The sequence below is a fragment of the Phocoena sinus genome, chromosome 9 (genome assembly GCF_008692025.1).
Source record: "Phocoena sinus isolate mPhoSin1 chromosome 9, mPhoSin1.pri, whole genome shotgun sequence".
NCBI lineage: Eukaryota > Metazoa > Chordata > Mammalia > Artiodactyla > Phocoenidae > Phocoena > Phocoena sinus.
The window spans coordinates 18,057,562-18,077,523 of record NC_045771.1 but is presented as its reverse complement, the minus strand read 5'-3'; the positions used below and the strand labels follow the sequence as shown (position 1 = coordinate 18,077,523).

At 37.4% G+C, this 19,962-nt stretch overlaps 2 protein-coding genes across 2 annotated transcripts in view; one reads left to right on the top strand and one right to left on the bottom strand.

Annotated features, from left to right (window-relative positions):
- The window catches only part of AGBL3 (ATP/GTP binding protein like 3), a 105,101-nt gene that overhangs the window by 50,151 nt on the left and 34,988 nt on the right, over positions 1 to 19,962 (top strand). Inside the window, 11 exon segments of the mRNA XM_032642618.1 lie at positions 3,322 to 3,352; positions 3,354 to 3,427; positions 6,564 to 6,702; positions 7,909 to 8,184; positions 8,186 to 8,451; positions 8,454 to 8,685; positions 12,301 to 12,463; positions 13,602 to 13,728; positions 14,719 to 14,819; positions 15,022 to 15,134; positions 15,862 to 15,928. Of these exon segments, the coding sequence (XP_032498509.1) occupies positions 3,322 to 3,352; positions 3,354 to 3,427; positions 6,564 to 6,702; positions 7,909 to 8,184; positions 8,186 to 8,451; positions 8,454 to 8,685; positions 12,301 to 12,463; positions 13,602 to 13,728; positions 14,719 to 14,819; positions 15,022 to 15,134; positions 15,862 to 15,928 (1,589 nt within the window).
- CYREN (cell cycle regulator of NHEJ) overlaps positions 6,712 to 19,962 on the bottom strand; it is a 92,398-nt gene continuing 79,147 nt past the window's right edge. Inside the window, exon 5 of the transcript XR_004351375.1 lies at positions 6,712 to 7,022. The gene's annotated coding sequence lies outside the window, so the exon portion shown is untranslated. The remainder of the gene's footprint in view (positions 7,023 to 19,962) is intronic.

Genomic DNA, 19,962 nt, shown 5'->3' with positions numbered 1-19,962 from the left:
TTAGCATTTGTTGTAGAGCTGATTTGGTGGTGCAGAATTCTCTTAAAGAGCTTTTGCTTTACTGTAAAGGTTTTTTAAAATTTATTTTTGGCTGCGTTGGGTCTTCATTGCTGTACACAGGCTATCTCTAGTTCTAGTTGTGGCGAGCCGAGGCTACTCTTCGTTGTGGTGTACGGGCTTCTCATTGCAGTGGCTTCTCTTGTTGCAGAGTACGGGCTCTAGGTGCGTGGGCTTCCGTAGTTGTGGCTCGCGGGCTTAAGAGCACAGGCTCAATAGTTGTGGCGCATGGGCTCAGTTGCTCCGTGGCATGTGGGATCTTCCTGGACCAGGGCTCGAACCCATGTGTCCTGCATTGGCAGGTGGATTCTTATCCACTGCGCCACCAGAAAAGACCTCTGTAAAGGTTTTAATTTCTCCGTCAAATGTGAATCAGATCCTTGCTGGGGAGAGTATTCTTGTTTGTAGATTTTTCCATTTCATCACTTTAAATATGTCCTGCCACTCCCTTCTGGCTTACAGAGTCTGTTGAAACATCAGCTGTTAACCTTATGGGGATTCCCTTGTATGTTATTTGCTGCTTTTAATATTTTTTCTTTGTTTTTAATTTTTGATAGTTTGATTAATATGTGTTTTGGCGTGTTTCTCCTTGGATTTATCCTCTGTGGGACTCTCTGTGCTTCCTGGAGTTGATTATTTCCTTTCCCACATAAGGGAAGTTTTGAACTATAATCTCTTCAAATATTTTCTTAGTTCATTTTTTTTTCTTTTCTCTTCTGGGATCCCCTATAATTTGAAGGTTCATGCATTTAATGTTGTCCCAGAGGTCTCTGAGACTGTCCTCAATTCTTTTCATTCTTTTTTCTTTATTCTGCTCTGCAGTAGTTATATCCACTGTTTTATCTTCCAGGCCACTTATCCATTCTTCTGCCTCAGTTATTCTGCTATTGATTCCTTCTAGAGAATTTTTAATATCATTTATTGTGTTGTTCATCATTGTTTGTTTCATCTTTAGTTCTTCTAGGTCCTTGTTAAATGTTTCTTGCATTTTGTCTATTCTATTTCCAAGATTTCGGATCATCTTTACCATCATCACTCAGAATTCTTTTTCAGGTAAACTGCCTATTTCCTCTTCATTTGTTTGGTCTGGTGGGTTTTTGCCTTGCTCCTTCATCTGCTGTGTGTTTCTCTGTCTTCTCATTTTGCTTAACTTACTGTGTTTGGGGTCTTCTTTTCGCAGGCTGCAGGTTCCTAGTTCCCGTTGTTTTTGGTTTCTAACCCCAGTGGGTAAGGTTGGTTCAGTTGGGTTGTGTAGGTTTCATGGTGGAGGGGACTGGTGCCTGTATTCTGGTGGATGAGGCTGGATCTTACCTGTCTGGTGGGCAGGACCACGTCTGGTCGTGTGCTTTAGGGTGTCTGTGAACTTACTATGATTTTAGGCAGCCTCTCTGCTAATGGGTGGGATTGTGTTCCTGTCTTGCTAGTTGTTTGGCATGGGGTGTCCAGCACTGTAGCTTGCTGGTCGTTGAGTGGAGCAGGGTCTTTGCGTTGAGATGGAGATCTCTGAGAGAGCTTTCACCATTTCATATTATGTGGTGCAGGGAGGTCTCTGGTAGACCAGTATCCTGAACTCAGCTCAGGTCCGACACCCAGCCAGAGCACCAAGACCCTGTCAGTCACTTGGCTCAGATGAAAAGGGAGGAAAGGGAGGGGAAAAAAAAGAAAGAAAGTAAAACAAAATAAAGTTACTAAAATAAAAAATAAATATTAAAAACAAAAGTAATAAAAATAAAGAAGGGAGCAAGGAAACCAAAAAACAAATCCACCAATGATAACAAGCACTAAAAACTACCAAGAAAAAAAACCAGACAACCCTAGGACAAATGGTAAAAGCAAAGCTATACAGACAAAATCACACAAAGAAGCATACATATACACAGTCACAAAAAGAAGAAAAGGAAAAAATACTATATAAATTTTAAAAAAGGAAGAGTGCAACCAAATCAATAAACAATCTACCAACAACAATAAGCTCTAAATATTAAACTAAGATAAACATAAAACCAGAAACAAATTAGATGCAGAAAGCAAACCCCAAGTCGACAGTTGCTCCCAAAGTCACTGCCTCAATTTTGGGATGATTTGTTTTCTATTCAGGTATTCCACAAATGCAGGGTACCTCAAGTTGATTGTGGAGATTTTATCCACTGCTGGGAGAGATTTCCCTTTCTCTTCTTTGTTAGCACAGCTCCTGGGGTTCAGCTTTGGATTTGGCCCCACCTCTGTGTGTAGGTCACCTGAGGGCATCTGTTCCTGCTCAGACAGGACAGGGTTTAGGTAGCAGCTGATTAGGGGCCTCTGGCTCACTCAGGCCAGGGGGCAGAGAGGGGTTTGGAATATGGGGCGAGCCTGTGGCGGCAGAGGCCAGCATGATGTTTTAAGAGGCTGAGGTGCGCCATGTGTTCTCTCGGGGAAGTTGTCCCTGGATCACGGGACCCTGGCAGTGGCGGGCTGCACAGGCTCCCAGGAGAGGCGGTATGGATAGTGACCTGTGCTTGCACACAGGCTTCTTGGTGGCGGCAGCAGCAGCCTTAGCATCTCATGCCTGTCTCTGGGGTCCGCGCTGATAGCCGCGGCTCGCACCCGTCTCTGGAGTTCCTTTAGGCGGCGCTCTGAATCCCCTCTCCTCACGCACCAGGAATCAAAGAGGCAAGAAAAAGTCTCTTGCCTCTTCAGCAGCTCCAGACCTTTTCCCAGACTCCCTCCCGGCTAGCTGTGACGCACTAGCCTCTTCAGGCTGTGTTCACGCAGCCAACCCCAGTCCTCTCCCTGGGATCCAACCTCCAAAGCCCAAGCCTCAGCTCCAAGCCCCCACCCGCCCTGGCAGATGAGCAGACAAGCCTCTTAGGCTGGTGAGTGCTGGTTGGCACCAATCCTCTGTGCGGGAACCTCTCTGCTTTGCCCTCTGCAGCCCTGTTGCTGTGCTCTCCTCTGTGGCTCTGAAGCTTCCCCCACCACCACCCCCAGTCTCTGCCAGTTAAGGGGCTTCCTAGTGTGTGGAAACCTTTCCTCCTTCACAGCTCCCTCCCACTGGTGCAGGTCCTGTCCCTATCCTTTTGTCTCTGTTTTTTCTTATTCTTTTGCCCTACTCAGGTACATGGGGAGTTTCTTGCCTTTGGGGAGGTCTGAGGTCTTCTGCCAGCGTTCAGTAGGTGTTCTGTAGGAGTTGTTCCACATGTAGATTTATTTGTGGGGAGGAAGATGATCTCCACTTCTTACTCCTCTGCCATCTTGAAGGTCCCTCTGTTTTCTCTTTTTCTCCAGATTGGACCCCTTCTAATCCTGAGCAAATGTACCCCAACAGGCCTGGAGATAGAACCCCTTTATCCAAGCTCCAAGGAGGATCCTGTGGTTTACCTAGCTGAAGATGGTGGGTATATGAGACATGTTGCTATAAAAAATAACTTGGTCCCTGGGCTAATCTCTTAGTTATATTTGTTCTGCTGTTTATAGTGGAAATTGTAAATTAACAGGAAGTCCCTGACTCCACAAACATGTCTGGTTACATATTAATCCAAATGTTGATTCAGTGCTAATTATGTTCTTGAAGGTGCATATTGCAGCTTATGCGTACTTACTTTAAGATAAAGCATCGGGCTTCCCTGGTGGCGCAGTGGTTGAGAGCCTGCCTGCCGATGCGGGGGACGCGGGTTCGTGCCCCGGTCTGGGAGGATCCCACATGCCGCGGAGCGGCTGAGCCTGCGCGTCCAGAGCCTGTGCTCCGCAACAGTGAGAGGCCCGCGTACCGCATAAAAAAAAAAAAAAAAAAAGATAAAGCATCATGTTGACCATGAGAATGAAGAGTCTTATTGCAATGGAATTAAGCTTTGCATCAGTTTTCAAAGATAAATCCAGCGGAGTGCTCTGCAGCTATCATTCCCTTTCCATCTATAGGTCATTTTCATGCAGTCTTTCAGGCGATTTATTTTCATATTATGCCAGTTTGATGCATTTCTTGGGACTGCATTCTTGAAAAGAGGAAAATATCCCACATTGCAAATAACATCTAAGATTACATCTCAGGAAAGTGTTCTTAACACTCAGGATTAATAATTGCACCTTGAGAGCTCTGGTAGTGCAGAATCTCTGCTTCATGATAGAGTATGCTAATAATCAAACGTAGAAGTCTCAACCTATATTCTAAACTGTGCTGCTCCTGAAGCACCAATGTAAGGAAGTATGGGACTCCTGTACAGTTTCACCATCACATGTTATGGAAAAACCAGAATGAACTTTTTGGCCAACCTAATATCTTAGACTATATATTAAAGATGACTTCCAGGAAGCAAATGTATTTTATTTAAAGAGCTGGCAAAACAGAGAAATTCACGGGAATTCCTTCTTATACAGTAAGCAATAACAGAAATCATATACTCATGCATTTTTAAGCAACTGGGGTGAGAAAAGCACCTCTGATTTTTTTATATTTGATTTCAAATACTTACACAGCTAATGTACCTCATAACTTTCACGCATCAATGAGATCTAATATGAAATTAAAGTAGTTGAGGTGAGTCGGTCAAGGTCTTGTCAGGAAGTAGATGGCTTACATAGAGTAATTTAAGAAACTTCAATGAAAGGATAACTTACAAAAGGGTGGACAGAATTAAGGGAGACTAATAAGGGATGCTGAAGCAACATAGAATTGTCAATAGAGCAGAACCATTATTTCTCCTAGGCCTGAAGGGGTAAGAGAACAGAGTGGTTTCCAAACCTGTAGCTGTAGGAGAAGGAAGTCCCCAAACAACTGAGTATATAGAATTCTGGGTTTACATTTTTTTGTTTTAAATATTTTTCTTTCTTTAAAGATATTGTTCCATTGTCTCATGACATCTGTTCTCTTTAGTAAAAAGTCAGCCATAATTTATATCATTGTTCCTTATATGTGATGCATCTTTTTCTGTTTGGCTATTTTCAGCAATTTGACTGTGACCTGCCTAGATTTGGTTATCTTTATATTTATCCAGCTTGGAGTTTGCTGAACCTCTTAGATCCAAAATTTAATAGTGTTCTTTGTTTTTTTCCAAATTTGAGAAATTTTCAGCCATTATTTCTTCACATATTTTCTCCATAATATTCTTTCTCTTCTGTCCTTTGGAATTCCAACTCCAATCCATATGGTAAATTTCTAGCTATCTCCCACATGTCACTGGGTCTTTGTTCTTTTTTTCTCCTCTGGCCTTGGGTTTGGATAATTGTATTCATTTGTTTTTAAGTTCACTGAGTCTTTCCTTTGCAATATTCAGTTTCTCTTAAGCCCATCTGGTAAATCTTTCATTTCCATTATTGTACTTTTTATTTCTAGAATTTTCATTTCATTCTTTTTATAGTTAACATTTCTTTTTTATTGAATTACTTGATCTGTTTATTCACTATCTCTATCTTTTCCTTTAAGTATTTTAACATATATTCAAAGTCCTTCTCTGTTAATCGTACCATCTGAGTTATCTCTGGGTCTGTTAAATATTTACTGGATCACATTTCCTTCTTCTCTGTGTGCTTCATAATTTTTTTTTATCATATGTGGGAAATTGTGAAAGATGTTGTAGGAGTTTGTATTATGTTCTTTTTAAAAATTATGCTGAATTTTTTTCTGGTAGGTAGCTAAATTGCTGGTAAATCATTTTGCTTCCTTTGGAATTGGTTTATTTTTTTATAAAAGCAGGTCTGTTTTCATTTTGTCCGTAGTCCTAGGTCATGGCCCTTACTCCTGAATGTGGTTCTTATGCCTAATACACAACCTTTCTAGAGTCACGATTGAATGCCTGAGGTGCTCAGTGAAGTCCTTGTATTCTGGATAGGTTGAATTTCAATATATCCTAGAATGTTTATCCTCTGGTATCTCAGTCCCACAGTAGCACTCTGTCCTACCTTCCCTAGTCTTATCCTATGCTTGTAGAGCCAAGCCTTCAGCCAAGACTGGGGAACCACCATGTAGACTATTGAAGCCCTCCCTCTACGTAGCGTTCTTCTCTCTGGTACCCAGGGTACCAGTTTCAGCAGCCCCAGGCAACAGTCTCCCCTCCTCAGCTCAACATGACTGTTGTGCTATCCTTAAGTGCCATCTTCCTAAGAGGTAAAAAGTACCCCCAGGAAGAAAACAAGAATTAAACATGGGCTTATTTCATGTATTTACCTTCTTTCAAGAACCATATGTAGTTCTGGTATTTGTGTTGTCCAAATGCATGAAAACAGTTAATTCATATTTTTTGTCCAGTTTTATAGTTATTTGCAGTGAAAAGATGACTTCAGGACCAATTACTTCATTATAACCAGAAGTAGAGTAAGTATTTTTACTGTGAGAAATACATGAATTTATTTCAGGCATTGCTTTTCTAGTCTAAATACTTACTTACTTATTTCAACATAAACCTATATGCTAGTGTCAAATTATGTTAAAATGTATAATCCTTAGTGACACTTCAGTTATACTGTAGTTCCAAACTCTATGCAGAATAGCCTATATACTTTAGCTATGGCTTGATATCTTTATGGTTTCTCATCAGCCTACAAAGAGCCTTGTTTTGTGTATTCCCAAGTTGGGGGCAACCGAACACTCTTGAAGCAGCCTGTGAATAACTGTGATGATACTTTGATGTTTGAAGCAAGGTTTGAGAGTGGTAATCTACAGACGGTAGTCAAAGTGTAGGTTTTGATTATTTTTATTTGAGGAGGTAGACTATCAACTATTTATTATTTCCTGTATTAGATACATTAGTTTTAGTATCCATTACTGAACTATAATTCCTTGAAGTATAGATGCTACTTAGAGATTATTTTAAGGGGGTAGATACGGAAGGTTCTGGATTCAAACAATTTTGAGAACTATGAATTAAAGTTAAACAGGTTTCTGTAATGTACATTTTCAGTATGCCAGTATGAATTGTCACACACACCGCTTCTCAGACTGTTTAATGGAGTAGTTCTTCAGATGAGTGTTCTGTAAAACGTGCCTGGGAACATGCCTGCAATCCAAGGATATTTTTAAAAAAAATTTTTTATGAAAACTTTTAAACATACACTTAAGTACAGAGCATAATACAATTCTACATTAACTATCATATACCCATCACCTAGATTCAATGGCTCTGAAGGTTTTACAACATTCATTTCCTAGTTCACTGTTTATAACTACACACACAAACACATATACACACAGAATAAGTGCATAATGCTGATAGAATAGGAAGTACTTGGTAAAAAACGTCACAACTAACCAGGTAAAATTGTTAGATATATAAGTAATATACTCAGGAAATTATTTTTGCCTTTAAGTATCTTCAGTGATTAGGTATGGGGGATGCACAAACAGTTATGAAATACAGTTCCTGTCCTCTCAGAGTTTACAGTTTTATAATCCATATGCTCATAGTAATTTATATAGGTTTTTAACCTTTCTTAGTGATAGGTATTTCAGATTCCTAGAGCTAGAATCTAATATAAAACAGAAATATACGTCTGAAGTAAAAAAAGAAACATTGGGCTTGAATTCTTAAAAACTTAAGAACTCTTTAGTCACTTCTTTTATAGGAAACATAACTGGGTTGACATATAATTTTTGTCAAATGCCCATTTTTTAATGTGCTCTCTCGAATACAAAGGAGTAAAAAGACTTTAGAATTCACATAGAAGCAGTTTTGCATCCAATAAAAGAGAAAGCTTCAAAACTTTGATTTTTTGCAATTACTTGCTTATTGGACATTTCCTAAATAAATGTTGTTTCCCAAATAAAAAGCTTTCTGTGAACAGGTAGTTTATTATTTGTATATTTATTATTACTTTTATTATTTAATTTAAACTTGAATGTCATTTTTATGTGCTTTTTTTCCCCTTCCTTTTTTTGTGTCTTAGGGCAGAATATGAATACCAGATGACTGTGTGCCCTGACCTGTTCACAAATAAACACACCCAGTGGTACTACTTCCAAGTCACTAATACCCAAGCAGGAATAGTCTACAGATTCACTATTATCCATTTCACCAAGCCTGCTAGTCTTTATAATCGGGGTATGCACCCACTGTTTTATTCTGAAAACGAGGCCAACGCTCATAATATTGGCTGGCAGAGAATAGGAGACCAAATGAAGTATTATAGAAGCAACCAGGGGCAAGACGGGTGCCATTATTTCTCTTACATGGGCATTTCAATTTCCACACAATAAAGATACCTGCTACTTTGCTCACTGCTATCCACACACTTACACAAACCTGCAAGAATACCTTTCTAGCATCAATAATGACCCAGTACAGTCAAAGCTTTGTAAAATACGTGTCTCGTACCACACAATTACTAGGACCATGGTGTATGTTTTAACGATTACTACCCCCTTGAAGAACAGTCAGTCAGGAAAGTGAAAGGCCATGATTTTGACTGCAAGGGTACATCCAGGAGAAACCACAGCTCTTGGATCATGAAGGGCTTCCTAGATTATATTTTAGGAGACTCAAGTGATACACAGTTGCTCCGGGACACTTTCATCTTCAAGGTGGTACTCACGCTGAATCCAGATGGTGTGATTGTGGGAAATTATTGGTGTTCCTTAGCTGGATGGGATTTAAACCTTAACTATACATCTCTCCTGAAGGAGTCATTTCCTTCTGTTTGGTATACCCGGAACATGATCCGTAGGTAAAATAAGCATCAAATTACCCTATGCTTATTTAGTAAACTTGGTAGTAAGAATTTTGCTCCCACAATCCCACTCATTTTACTCTAGATTTTCTTCAGATAGTTTAACTATAGCTACTTAATTTTTTTCCTCATTCTTCCCAACTCTGCTTCTGTACCTTTCTGGCATTATGCCACTACATTCACTAGCTTTCTTTTAAGTAATGAAATAGACTCTAGAACATTTTAATGGCTTAGTGAAAATGTATAGTTACATTTGCCTATCCTAAAACTTGGTTTCTTCCTAAAGTTAATGGTAGCACTGATGTTTATTTTGGGATCCTTGAATCCCTTATATGTGAAAATTAATTACATCTACAGAGCCTTCTGACAGTATGTTGACCATACATTGCTCTGTAATGAGTCTTTTGATGATAGGTTACATACTTATTTAAACTTTCATGAATAGTCTTATTTGCCCCTGGAAAAAATGAACAGCTTTAAATTTTCTAAAGAATCAGAACAGTAAAATGCATGTAGTATTTAAAGCTTTGTTGAATTACTGGGTGAATTCTTTAATAGATTCAAGTAATAACAATCAGGAATAGGCATTGCTAGAGTAGAAAGATTTATTGGAGTCAAAGAACACCCAAATCCTCTTAACCTTTTTGGTTAAGAATGTGGAGACTAGAGTGAAAACATATCAGATTGGAATCCCTGCTATATCATTTGCTAACTGTGTGATATTGAGCAATTTAAAAACAAACCCAAACCTCAGTTTTCTCATCTATAAAGTGGGAATAATAATGCTTACCTCACGGACAAGAGGATTAAATGAGAATATTACTACTAAAGTGCCCAGAATAAAGTGCCCAATATTACTGGAACGTTGGAAGCTCTAAATGTATTCAGTGTTTCCGCAAATGTAAAAAAAGAAGTTAATGAATTAGATATAGATGTAATAACTCTTCGTAAACTATTTAGGATTGTTCAAATGTTACAATAATAAGTACTATTATAGAGAGTGTTTATATCCTCATCCAGCTCTGTCATCAGGGCCCCTAGTAAAAGCATAAGAGCCCTGTTTCAAGGAGGAGGACCTCAAAGATACCTCCAGTCCCTCAGAGGAGCTGGCAGGCTTCAGGAGCACCCAGCATGGCTCTAGTTACTTAGTTCAGCCTCACCTTTCATGTTAATCCTTTTATTTTTATAGACACATGGGGAGTGAAGTGCTTATCCCCACAAAAATGAGTAAAAACTCTTGTTTTATACCCCTCACAAATGTGGACTTCAGGATTCTCTGAAATTATTTGGTAAATATTTAAGTCATAAAGAGTAACCCATAACTTATTTTCCTGGGGATGGCACACAATGAAGAGAGCTGAGTAAATGCAGTGTGGTATCCTAGATTGGATTCTGGGACAGAAAAAGGACATTATCGGGAAAACTAGTGAAATCCAAATAAGGTTGGGAGTTTAATAGTAATGTACCAACGTTGGTTCCTTAGTTTTTGACAATGTGCCATGGTTATGTAATATGTTAACATTAGGGGAAGCTGGATGAGGGGTAGATATATGGAAACTCTCTCTACTATTTTGCCAGTTTTGTGTAAATCTAAAGTTATTCCAAAATTTAAAGTTTATTTTTTAATAGAAAGGGAGCTGATGGGATGCCAATTAGAGTATTTATAATGTCTACTTAATGCTCTTTGACATTAAGGGTGCCTGGCCCAACACAAGATGGATTACAGGCCAAGGCCCTTTGGCTTGTCTCTGTGGAAGATATTTTATATGTCTTTGTTCTTCTTAAATTGCCTCATAAGAAGGTTAAGGCAGGAATCTATTCAATAAGTTTCAGAAAGACTTCCAAGAAAGAGAACTACTTTAATGCAATTAATTAATCATAGGCAGATAAATGGAATAAAAGTCAGTCACATACATGTGGAAAGGTGAGAGGCTGTAAGTATGTCTAAAAAGGTGAGAGGCTGTAAGTATGTCTAAAACTAAGTATATTTAAAGTATTTGAGAATAATAGAGAGTCGATTTAAAAATAGGATACTTAGTGTAAGGTACTTAGAATATCTTAACTGTGGCTAAGAAAGAAATCCCAACTGTTTCTAAAGTGATTTAAATTAGTGTTAAGATGAGAGACCCTATTATGCTGTTTGACTTCAAAAGTAGTAACATTTCCTTGGGATTTAATTACTTAGAGGTTTCTTCTGACTCACTTAAGAAACCAAATGTTCATTAAAACTGGGGAAATGGTTTAAAAATGTACAGCATATCTTATTTAAGGAGCTAACTTGATAGTCTTACTTTATAATCTAGTCCTTTTCCTAAAAACTTGTAATGATCATTTGGTGACTTTATGTCAATTTTATGTTATCAGTTAGAATTTACTGGTCATCAAATGAAAAAGGCCAATAAATTAATACATGTAACAGACTTCAGCTTGGGATTTCACTATAGTTTAAAGAAGTATTGTTTTGGATAGAAGCTACACTTTGAATATTTAGATTTTAGGATTTAATATTTTGTTATAAAAGTATTACATTTCATGTTACTATAAATTATTAACATTTGGCATTTATTCTTCCAGATATAACAGTATATGTAATTTTAGTTATTAAAGTAATATAATAATGCTATATGAAGTTTGGAAATATGATCTGAAAATAAAGGCAAAAATGTCGGTAATCCTACCACCTTAACACCGCCACTTTTTCACCTTTTGAAAGCTTCTCTAGTAGTTATTTTCATCAACCAGTTTGGGGGACTTATTTTTTATTACTTTAATATTCATTGAATGCCTAAATTATGCAGGCTGAGAATTGTGCTCTTGAGAAATGATTTCTTTAAATTATTTATTAGAAATTTACCAGAAGAACAATCAATTCAAACTTCGGTACTATTTTTCTCAAAATGATATTTACTCACCACATTACTCAAAAGTTAAATATTAATTGGCTTCAGCACTAAGTCGTCAGGCACTCAATTTTAAACACATATTTTGGTACTTGTGTGCATAGCACTGTTTTAGATGTTTTGAAGCATTCCCTATCCATATTTGATTAAATATTTGATTAAATATCAAAAATATGAAAACTTACCTAGGCAAGTGCCAAGTAAATGGTACCAACATTAAGTGCTACAGGAGTTCAAAAAAGAAAAGTCTGTGGGCTTGACTAGTCAGAGAGGAAGTGAGACGTGAGGTTGGTGTTGAGGGATAAGGGGTAGTATTTGCATTTACAAAGATGAAGAAAGAAGATACTTCAGTCAGAAAGAATCTATTTGAGAGCTAAAAGGCAAAGATAAGAGTGAGCTGTTTTCTGTGTACAACAAAAAAAACAATCAAAAAAGCAGAGAGATCCTCTTGGAGAAAGTCTTGGGAGTAAGGTAAAAATTTTGTCCTTATACTGGAAGGCTAAAACATTCATATTTTATATACAATTAATAGGAACTTATTGTAGGTGTTTAAAAAATTATGTTAATAATCATAAGAGGTAAGAAAAGAAACAAAACTAGGATATAAGAAATTCTGTTTATTTGGATATTAGACTTGTTAATCCATAATTACAGCCATAGAAGAAAAATGCAGAGGTAAAATGTAGTAACTTGTTCTTTTTCTTCTTCGTAGATTGATGGAGAAACGAGAGGTTATTTTGTATTGTGACCTTCATGGCCATAGTAAGAAAGAGAACATCTTCATGTATGGCTGTGATGATAGTGACAGATGTAAAGCATTATACTTACAGCAACGAATCTTTCCACTTAGGCTGAGCAAAAATTGTCCAGATAAAGTAAGCGCCTTTAATATTTTGACTTTTCCTTTACTACATGTTGCCCATGCAAGACAGCAAAATGGATAATTTTAGTCAGTAAACTGCTTTTTTATTTAGTTATTCTGATTGGTTTATAAAATTGACCATAAGAAAGCAACTGTGTGAAATGTTTAATGACCAGTAATTTGAGATATGAAAAAAAATGCCCAATATCCTACCACCATACTTAATGATAAAAGACTGATTGTCTTCCTCCTGAAGTCAGGAACAAGGCAAGGATATCCACTTTTACCCCTTCAACTCAGCCTTATACTGGAGGTTCTAACAAGTACAATAAGGGAAGAAAAAGAAATAAAAGGCAGACAGATTGGAAAGGCAGGCGTGATTGTGTTCATAGAAAACCCATGCAATCCACAAAAACTCCTAGAACTGAGTTTAGCAGTGTCATAGGATACAAGGTCGACCCACAAAAATCAAGTGCAGTTCTATATACTCACAGTGAACAACTGGAAACCAAAATTTAAAAGAATATCATTTACCATCACTCCAAAATAAGTGAAATACTTGTGACTGCAAAGGGATGGCACAAGGGAGTTTTTAAGAGGTGATGGAATTGTCCTATATCCTGATTTGTGGTAGTGTTTACACAAACCTATACATGTGTTAAAATTCACAGAATGGAACACAAAGTAAATTTTTTTAATTGTAATTAAATGACAAAAACTCATTGTAGATACTGATGTTATAACAGTCCTTGAGGGCGACTTTCAAATTATCTTTCATGTGATGATAAAGCATCTTTATTCGATTCTGAAAATCTACAACACTGATCTTCATTCCTAAACATGTTTAGGCTCCTTCCTATAGCCTTCTAAAGTCAACACTATCAAGAATTCATCAGCTGGTTTTGAATGCATATGTTATATATAGATAAAAAATAAAATTTATTTCAGAATTTAAGTCTATAATTCTCAGAAATGTAAATATGTCATCCTTAAAATGAGTTATTTTCATTGGTCAGGATATAAAAGCTCCCGAAGCTTTAGAGAGAATTATTGCTTTTGCACAACTACTTTTTCATTTCCAACCTTACTTCCTATGAAAGACATTGTGATTAGAAAAGCAATGGGTCTCATTTTTATTTGCGTCTTTTCAGTTTTCATTCTCAGCTTGCAAGTTTAATATTCAGAAGAGCAAAGAGGGAATAGGAAGGGTGGTAATGTGGAAAATGGGAATCAGGAACAGCTTTACCATGGAGGCCACTTTTTGTGGATCTACTCTGGGTAAGATCAAGTGTCCTCATTTATGACTGTCAGAGCTTTAAACCAAAGAGACGTTTTTAATGTAAGATTAATAGTGTAGGCAACTGGATCATGAGCACTTTCTTCCTGCTTAGATACATACTGATATCTAATCAATTCTATAGATAGGATGAATAAACAGACTCCCACTATATATCTCTATCATCATTTTCCTTTGTTTAGAAAAGGAAGTTTTAGCACATACATAGAATACCTAATTGGTTGTTTCATGAACTAATCTTTAATTGCTTGTTTGGGGTTTTGGTTTTTGTTTTAGAAGGGGTTCCTACAGATGACTCTAATGATTTCAAGAAAAAGCAATGCTCATAATTAAAATATCAGGATAGAAATATCTTTAGTAGATTTGCCATTTTTAAGGCAAACTTAGACTGGGCTTTGTTTTTGTTTTTTGTCAATTTGTATTTTAATTGGTTCCTTGAACTAGAAAGTGTGCCCTAGTTCCATTTAAGAAAGCTTTTAGTCACATTTAACATTATCCTTAGAATGCCCCATATTAAGGAAATTGTCACATTAGAAAATGTATCAACTCAAAGGAAAGTGCTGGAAATCCACACTTGTAACTTCTGGCTAGTTTTTAAAGCACCTTGAAATTCTTATAACACTATTAATGATGATGAAAACATTAAAATATTTACCCAGGTTTTCCTCTAAGTGATAACTAGGGTGCTTATAACTGGTAACCAAGTATTCTATAACTTTCTTACTGAATTTTCTTCTGCTTTGCAACACAGACTAATCTGTATTAAGTCACCTTTGGTCCAGGTGGTGGAGAAGGAACAAGGAAAAGCAATAAGCTGTTAAATGACCTGTCCCAGTGTAGAAAATCCAAAGGACAGAATATGGAATCATATCAGATGTTTTGTTTACACTTTGTTGGGCAACTTAGGCCCACCTGCTAAGAAAATATGTTTAAGTCACCTTCAAGGGTGGCTAAACTTATTGATGTTTTAGGTAATAAAAGAGGCACTCATTTCAACACAAAAGACTTGGAGTCGATGGGGTATCATTTCTGTGATTCTCTCTTGAACTACTGTGATCCAGACCGAACCAAGGTAAGTAAAGTCCATTTGATGATACATCAGACTCCAGTCTCTCAGATAACATAACCTGTCTATGGGCCTACAGTAGTTTGTTCCTTTTAATATCCTAACAGTGTTAGTGTTTTTTGTACTTGATGTTCCAGGTATCTATAAATATTCAGTTTAATTAGGAAATAGTTATTTTATAATTAACTCATCTATCATTTTCCCCTAGTATTATCAGTGCCTGAAAGAATTAGAAGAAATGGAAAAACATATAAACTTGGAAGAAGTCCTTGATGATTCAGATACTTCTCCGAAAGAAATTACATTGGATCTAGAGTCTAGGTAAGTCAGGATGGTGGTAGTAATGTAATTTGCTGTGCTGTTCTACTGATACTATGCTCTTTATAATAACATGAGGATATAGTTTTCAGTCTGTACTGAAAATCCTGGCTATAGGTGGAGGAAAATTTTTCCCGTGCACATTACTTTAGCCAGACCTCATCAAGACTTCGTTTATTCATTTATTTAGATGATATTAATTGAGCACCCACTATGTACTGTATATGAAAGACATATTCAAATTGTCTTTTTAATGCTGTCATTACCCACAGAGAACTGACACACTTATAGAGATGCCATATAAATAATCTAAGTTAGTGAATAATAAGTGCAAAATTTAATGCCAAGGGAATGTTATTGGAAGAAGGAAGGTGCTAATTTTAGTGCAGTTCCTATAGGAAAAGCAGAACAAATGTTTGATTCTTCCCCTTTATTTATAAATTTTCAGACTTTGAGTTAGTGCCCCTGTATTGTTTGCAGATAGAGAGTATCATTTTGAACTCAGATTTGTTTATATTTGACGTGTTCCAATCAATTTCAGTCATCATTCTTCTAATACTCTTATAATGCCTAGAACTACTAAACATCTGTACCACCTTTGTAAACATTCTTCTTATAATTAGAACTATTTCTACCATTCCAATAAGATACTAAAGTAAAAGTAACAGTTGAAATCTTAAAATACCACCAAAACATTCTGTAAATTAAAATAATTTATTATTTTTTGTAGTGGCCATGGCTCTGACAGTTCAGAATCCAGTGACTCTCAGACTGATCTTCTCAAGTTAAGTTCTCAGGTACGATTGAAAATTTCTGCCTATGATATGGACATGCCAAATAAGTACTCTCCTTATTATGACTAACAATCAGGCAAAAAAAAAGTGTGCAGTTGTATAATTATTGTGTATCATAATTGTTATTTTCTTACTATGTACCATATCCTTAAATCATAGAATTTTCTAACCATAGGGTTTTTTAATACTCTGGCTTATTGATGAGAACAGTTAAGATCCAGAGAGACTAAATTACATTTCAAAAGCCACACCGCTTGTTAATGAGAGTTGGTAGCATAACATACATCACCTGACTGCTAGTCCTACATTCATTCATTCATTCACTTAACAACTACGTACTGAGCCCCAACTATGTGCTTGGGAATAGAGCAGTGAACAAAACAAGACAAAAATCCCTCCCTCTGTAACTTATACTCTAGTTGGTAAGTAAAATATATGATGTGTTAGATGATCAGAAGTGCCCAAGGAGGAGATCAGAGCAGGAGGATTAGGGAGCTCAGGTGGTATTAGTACTGAATGTGCCCCCGCCCCAACCCTGACCTCCAGTGTGATGGTGCTAGGAGGTGACCAAGACAAGCTAAGACAGTACTCTATTGGTACATGTTAGAATATGCTGATATTGCCATGTAGAGACTTCTGCAGGTGATTGTGGAGAGAGCTCAGAAAGAAAGGAAGAGAGTGGGAGAGTAAGTGTCCATCTTTTTAGACAATACATAAGTAATCATGTACAGATAAGGTCTCAGAAATGAAGAACACGTTACTGGACAATGGACAAAAAGCAGTCTTTGCTATAAAATGGTAAAGAACTTGGCTGAATTGCATTTGTGTTCTAGTGTTTTGTGCAAGGTAGAACTTGTGAGTGATAAAATTGTATATTTAGCTGAGGAGATATCTAAGCAAAGTGTTGAAGGAGTGGCTTGGTTCCTCCTGACTGCATACAGTTAAATGCAAGAGATAAATGAACTGAAGACGGAATTGTTAAGCAAAAAGGACCCAGAACATTGAAGTTTGGAAAATTCTCAGCGCATCCATAATCCAAAGAATGAGAATGTGTGTTCAGAATAGAACAGTTAAGTGTGTGGAGGACCAACCATTTGATAAGGAGATGAGTGTGGGTATGAAGCATGGAACTAATCAGCCACCCCAGCAGGAAAACTGCCAGTTTGAACCTAAGGGGTGAGCCACAGTTTTTAAATGTTACACTCCATTTATAGTTATTATAAAATATTGGTTATATTCCCCATGTTGTACAATTATCCTTGTAGCTTATTTTATACATAATAGTGTGTACCTCTTAATTCCCCACCCCTGTATTGCCCCTCCCCCCTTCCCTCTTCCCCCTGGTAACCACTAGTTCTCTACATCTGTGAGTGTGCTTTTTTGTTATATTCACTAGTTTGTTGTATTTTTTAGATTTCACATATAAGTGATATCATTCAGTATTTGTTTTTCTGACTTATTTCACTTATCATAATATCCTTCAAGTCCATCCATGTTGCTGCAAATGGCAAAATTTCATTCTTTTTTTTGGCTGAGTAGTATTCCATTGTGTGTGTGTGTGTGTGTGTGTGTGTGTGTGTGTGTGTGTGTGTGTATGTGTGTATATATATATATATATATATATATATATATATATACACACATACACACACACACACACACACACACATACATACACGTCATCTTTATCCATTCATCTGTTAACGGACATTTCCTTAGGTTGCTTCCATATCTTGGTAATTGTAAATAATGCTCCTGTGAACATTGGGATGGATGTATCTTTTCAAATGAGGGGTCTTGTTTTTTTCAGATGTATACCCAGGATAGGAATTGCTGGGTCATATGGTAGTTCTATTTTTGAGAAACCTCCATACTGATTTCCATAGTGGATCCACCAATTTACATTCTCACCAATAGTGTATGAGGGTTCCATTTTCTCCATGTTCTCGCCGTCGTTTGTTATTCGTGGTTTTTTTTTTTTTTTTTCTTTGCGGTACACGGGCCTCTCACTGTTGTGGCCTCTCCCATTGTGCAGCGCAGGCTCAGCGGCCATGGCCCATGGGCCTAGCCGCACCGCGGCATGTGGGATCTTCCCGGACTGGGGCATGAACTCATGTCCCCTGCATCAGCAGGCGGACTCTCAACCACTGGGCCACCAGGGAAGCCCTATTCGTGTTCTTTTTGATGATAGCCATTCTGACAGGTGTGAGGTGATATCTCATTGTGGTTTTGATTTGCGTTTTCCTAATGATTAGCAGTGTTGAGCATCTTTTCATTTACCTGTTGGCCATCTGCATTTTCTCTTTGGAAAAATGTCTCTTCAGTTCTTCTGCCCATTTTTTAATTGGGTTGTTTGGATTTTTGCTTGCTTGTTCTTTTTCTTTCTTTCTTTCTTTTTTGGTTGTGTGGCATGTGGGATCTTAGTTCCCTGACCAGGGATCGAACCCATGCCCCCTGTGGTAGAAGTGTAGAGTCTTAACCACTGGGCCACCAGGGAAGTCCTGGGTTGTTTGTTTTTTTGATGTTGAGTCATATGAGCGGTTTATATATGTTGGATGTTAACCCCTTATCAATCATATCATTTGCAAATATTTTCTCCCATTCAGCAGGCTTTTTGTTTTGTTTATGGTTTCCTTTGCTGTGCAAAAGATTTTAAGTTTAAATAGGTCCCATTTGTTTATTTTTGCTTTTATTTCCTTTGCTTTAAGAGATAGATCCAAAAAATACTGCTACAGTTCATGTCAGTGTTCTGCCTATGTTTTCCTCTAGGAGTTTTATGGTTTCCAGTCTTACATTTAGGTCTCTAATCCATTTTGACTTTATTTTTGTATATGGTATTAGTGAATGTTCTAATTTCATTGTTTTACATGTAGCTGTAGTTTTCCCACCCCCATTTGGTGAAGAGATTCTTTTCTCCATTGTATATTCTTGCCTCCTTTGTCATAGATTGAGCATAAGTGTGTGGGTTTATTTCTGGGCTCTCTATTCTGTTCCATTGATGTTTGTGTTTATTTTTGTGCTAGTACCATACTGTTTTGATTGTGGCTTTGTAGTATAGTCTGAAGTCAGGGAGTGTGATTCCTCCAGCTCTGTTCTTCTTTCTCAAGATTGGTTTGGCTATTGGGTTTTTCATGTTTCCATACAAATTTTTAAAATATTTGTTCTAGTTCTGTGAAAAATGCCATTGGTATTTTGATAGGGATTGCATTGAATCTGTAGATTGCCTTGGGTACATTTTAACAATATTAATTCTTCTAAGCTAAGAACACAGTATATCTTTCCATCTGTTTGTTTCATGAAGACAAATTTTAAAAAGCCCTGAAGGTGACTAAGAGATCATCAGGGCCATTAACACTAGGTTTTAACAGGGCAGATGGCTTCCAATAGAGGCCATGGAGGTGAGCTGCCTGGAGCTGTGCACTGTGGTGTGGGCAGAGTCCAGACAGAGAGCCAGGCATGAGTAGCACCCTGCCAAGCTGTTGGCGTGCTATTGCCACCCTAGTGGGTCCAGAAGGCAGAGCATTGGGGTAAGAGGATTATTCTTGACCATTAAGATCTCATTGAATCTGCTTTACTAGGTTTTGAGCTTGCTTGGGACCCATTCCCCATCCTTCTTTCCTTTTTCTCCCTTTTGCAATGGGAATGTCTTATCCTATGCCTGTCCCACAGTTGTATTTTGGAAGCACATAACTTGATTGGTTTCATGGGTTCACAACTGGACAGGAAATTTACCTCAGGATGAATCATATTTTGAGTCTCATCCATATCTGATTTAGATGTTATTGAGGTAAGACTTTGTGGAGTTTAGAGTTGATGCTGGAATTAGTTAAGACGTTAGGGGTTGTTGGGATGGGATGAATGAATTTTGCACGTGAGAATGACATGAATCTGAGGGGATTAGGGGTGGAATGCTATTGTCTAGATATTTGTCCCCCAAAAGTCATATGTTGACATTATAATGCCCCATATCATGGTACAAGAAGGTGGGGCCTTTGGGAGGTGATTATGTCATGAGGGCAGAGCCCTCTGAATGGGAT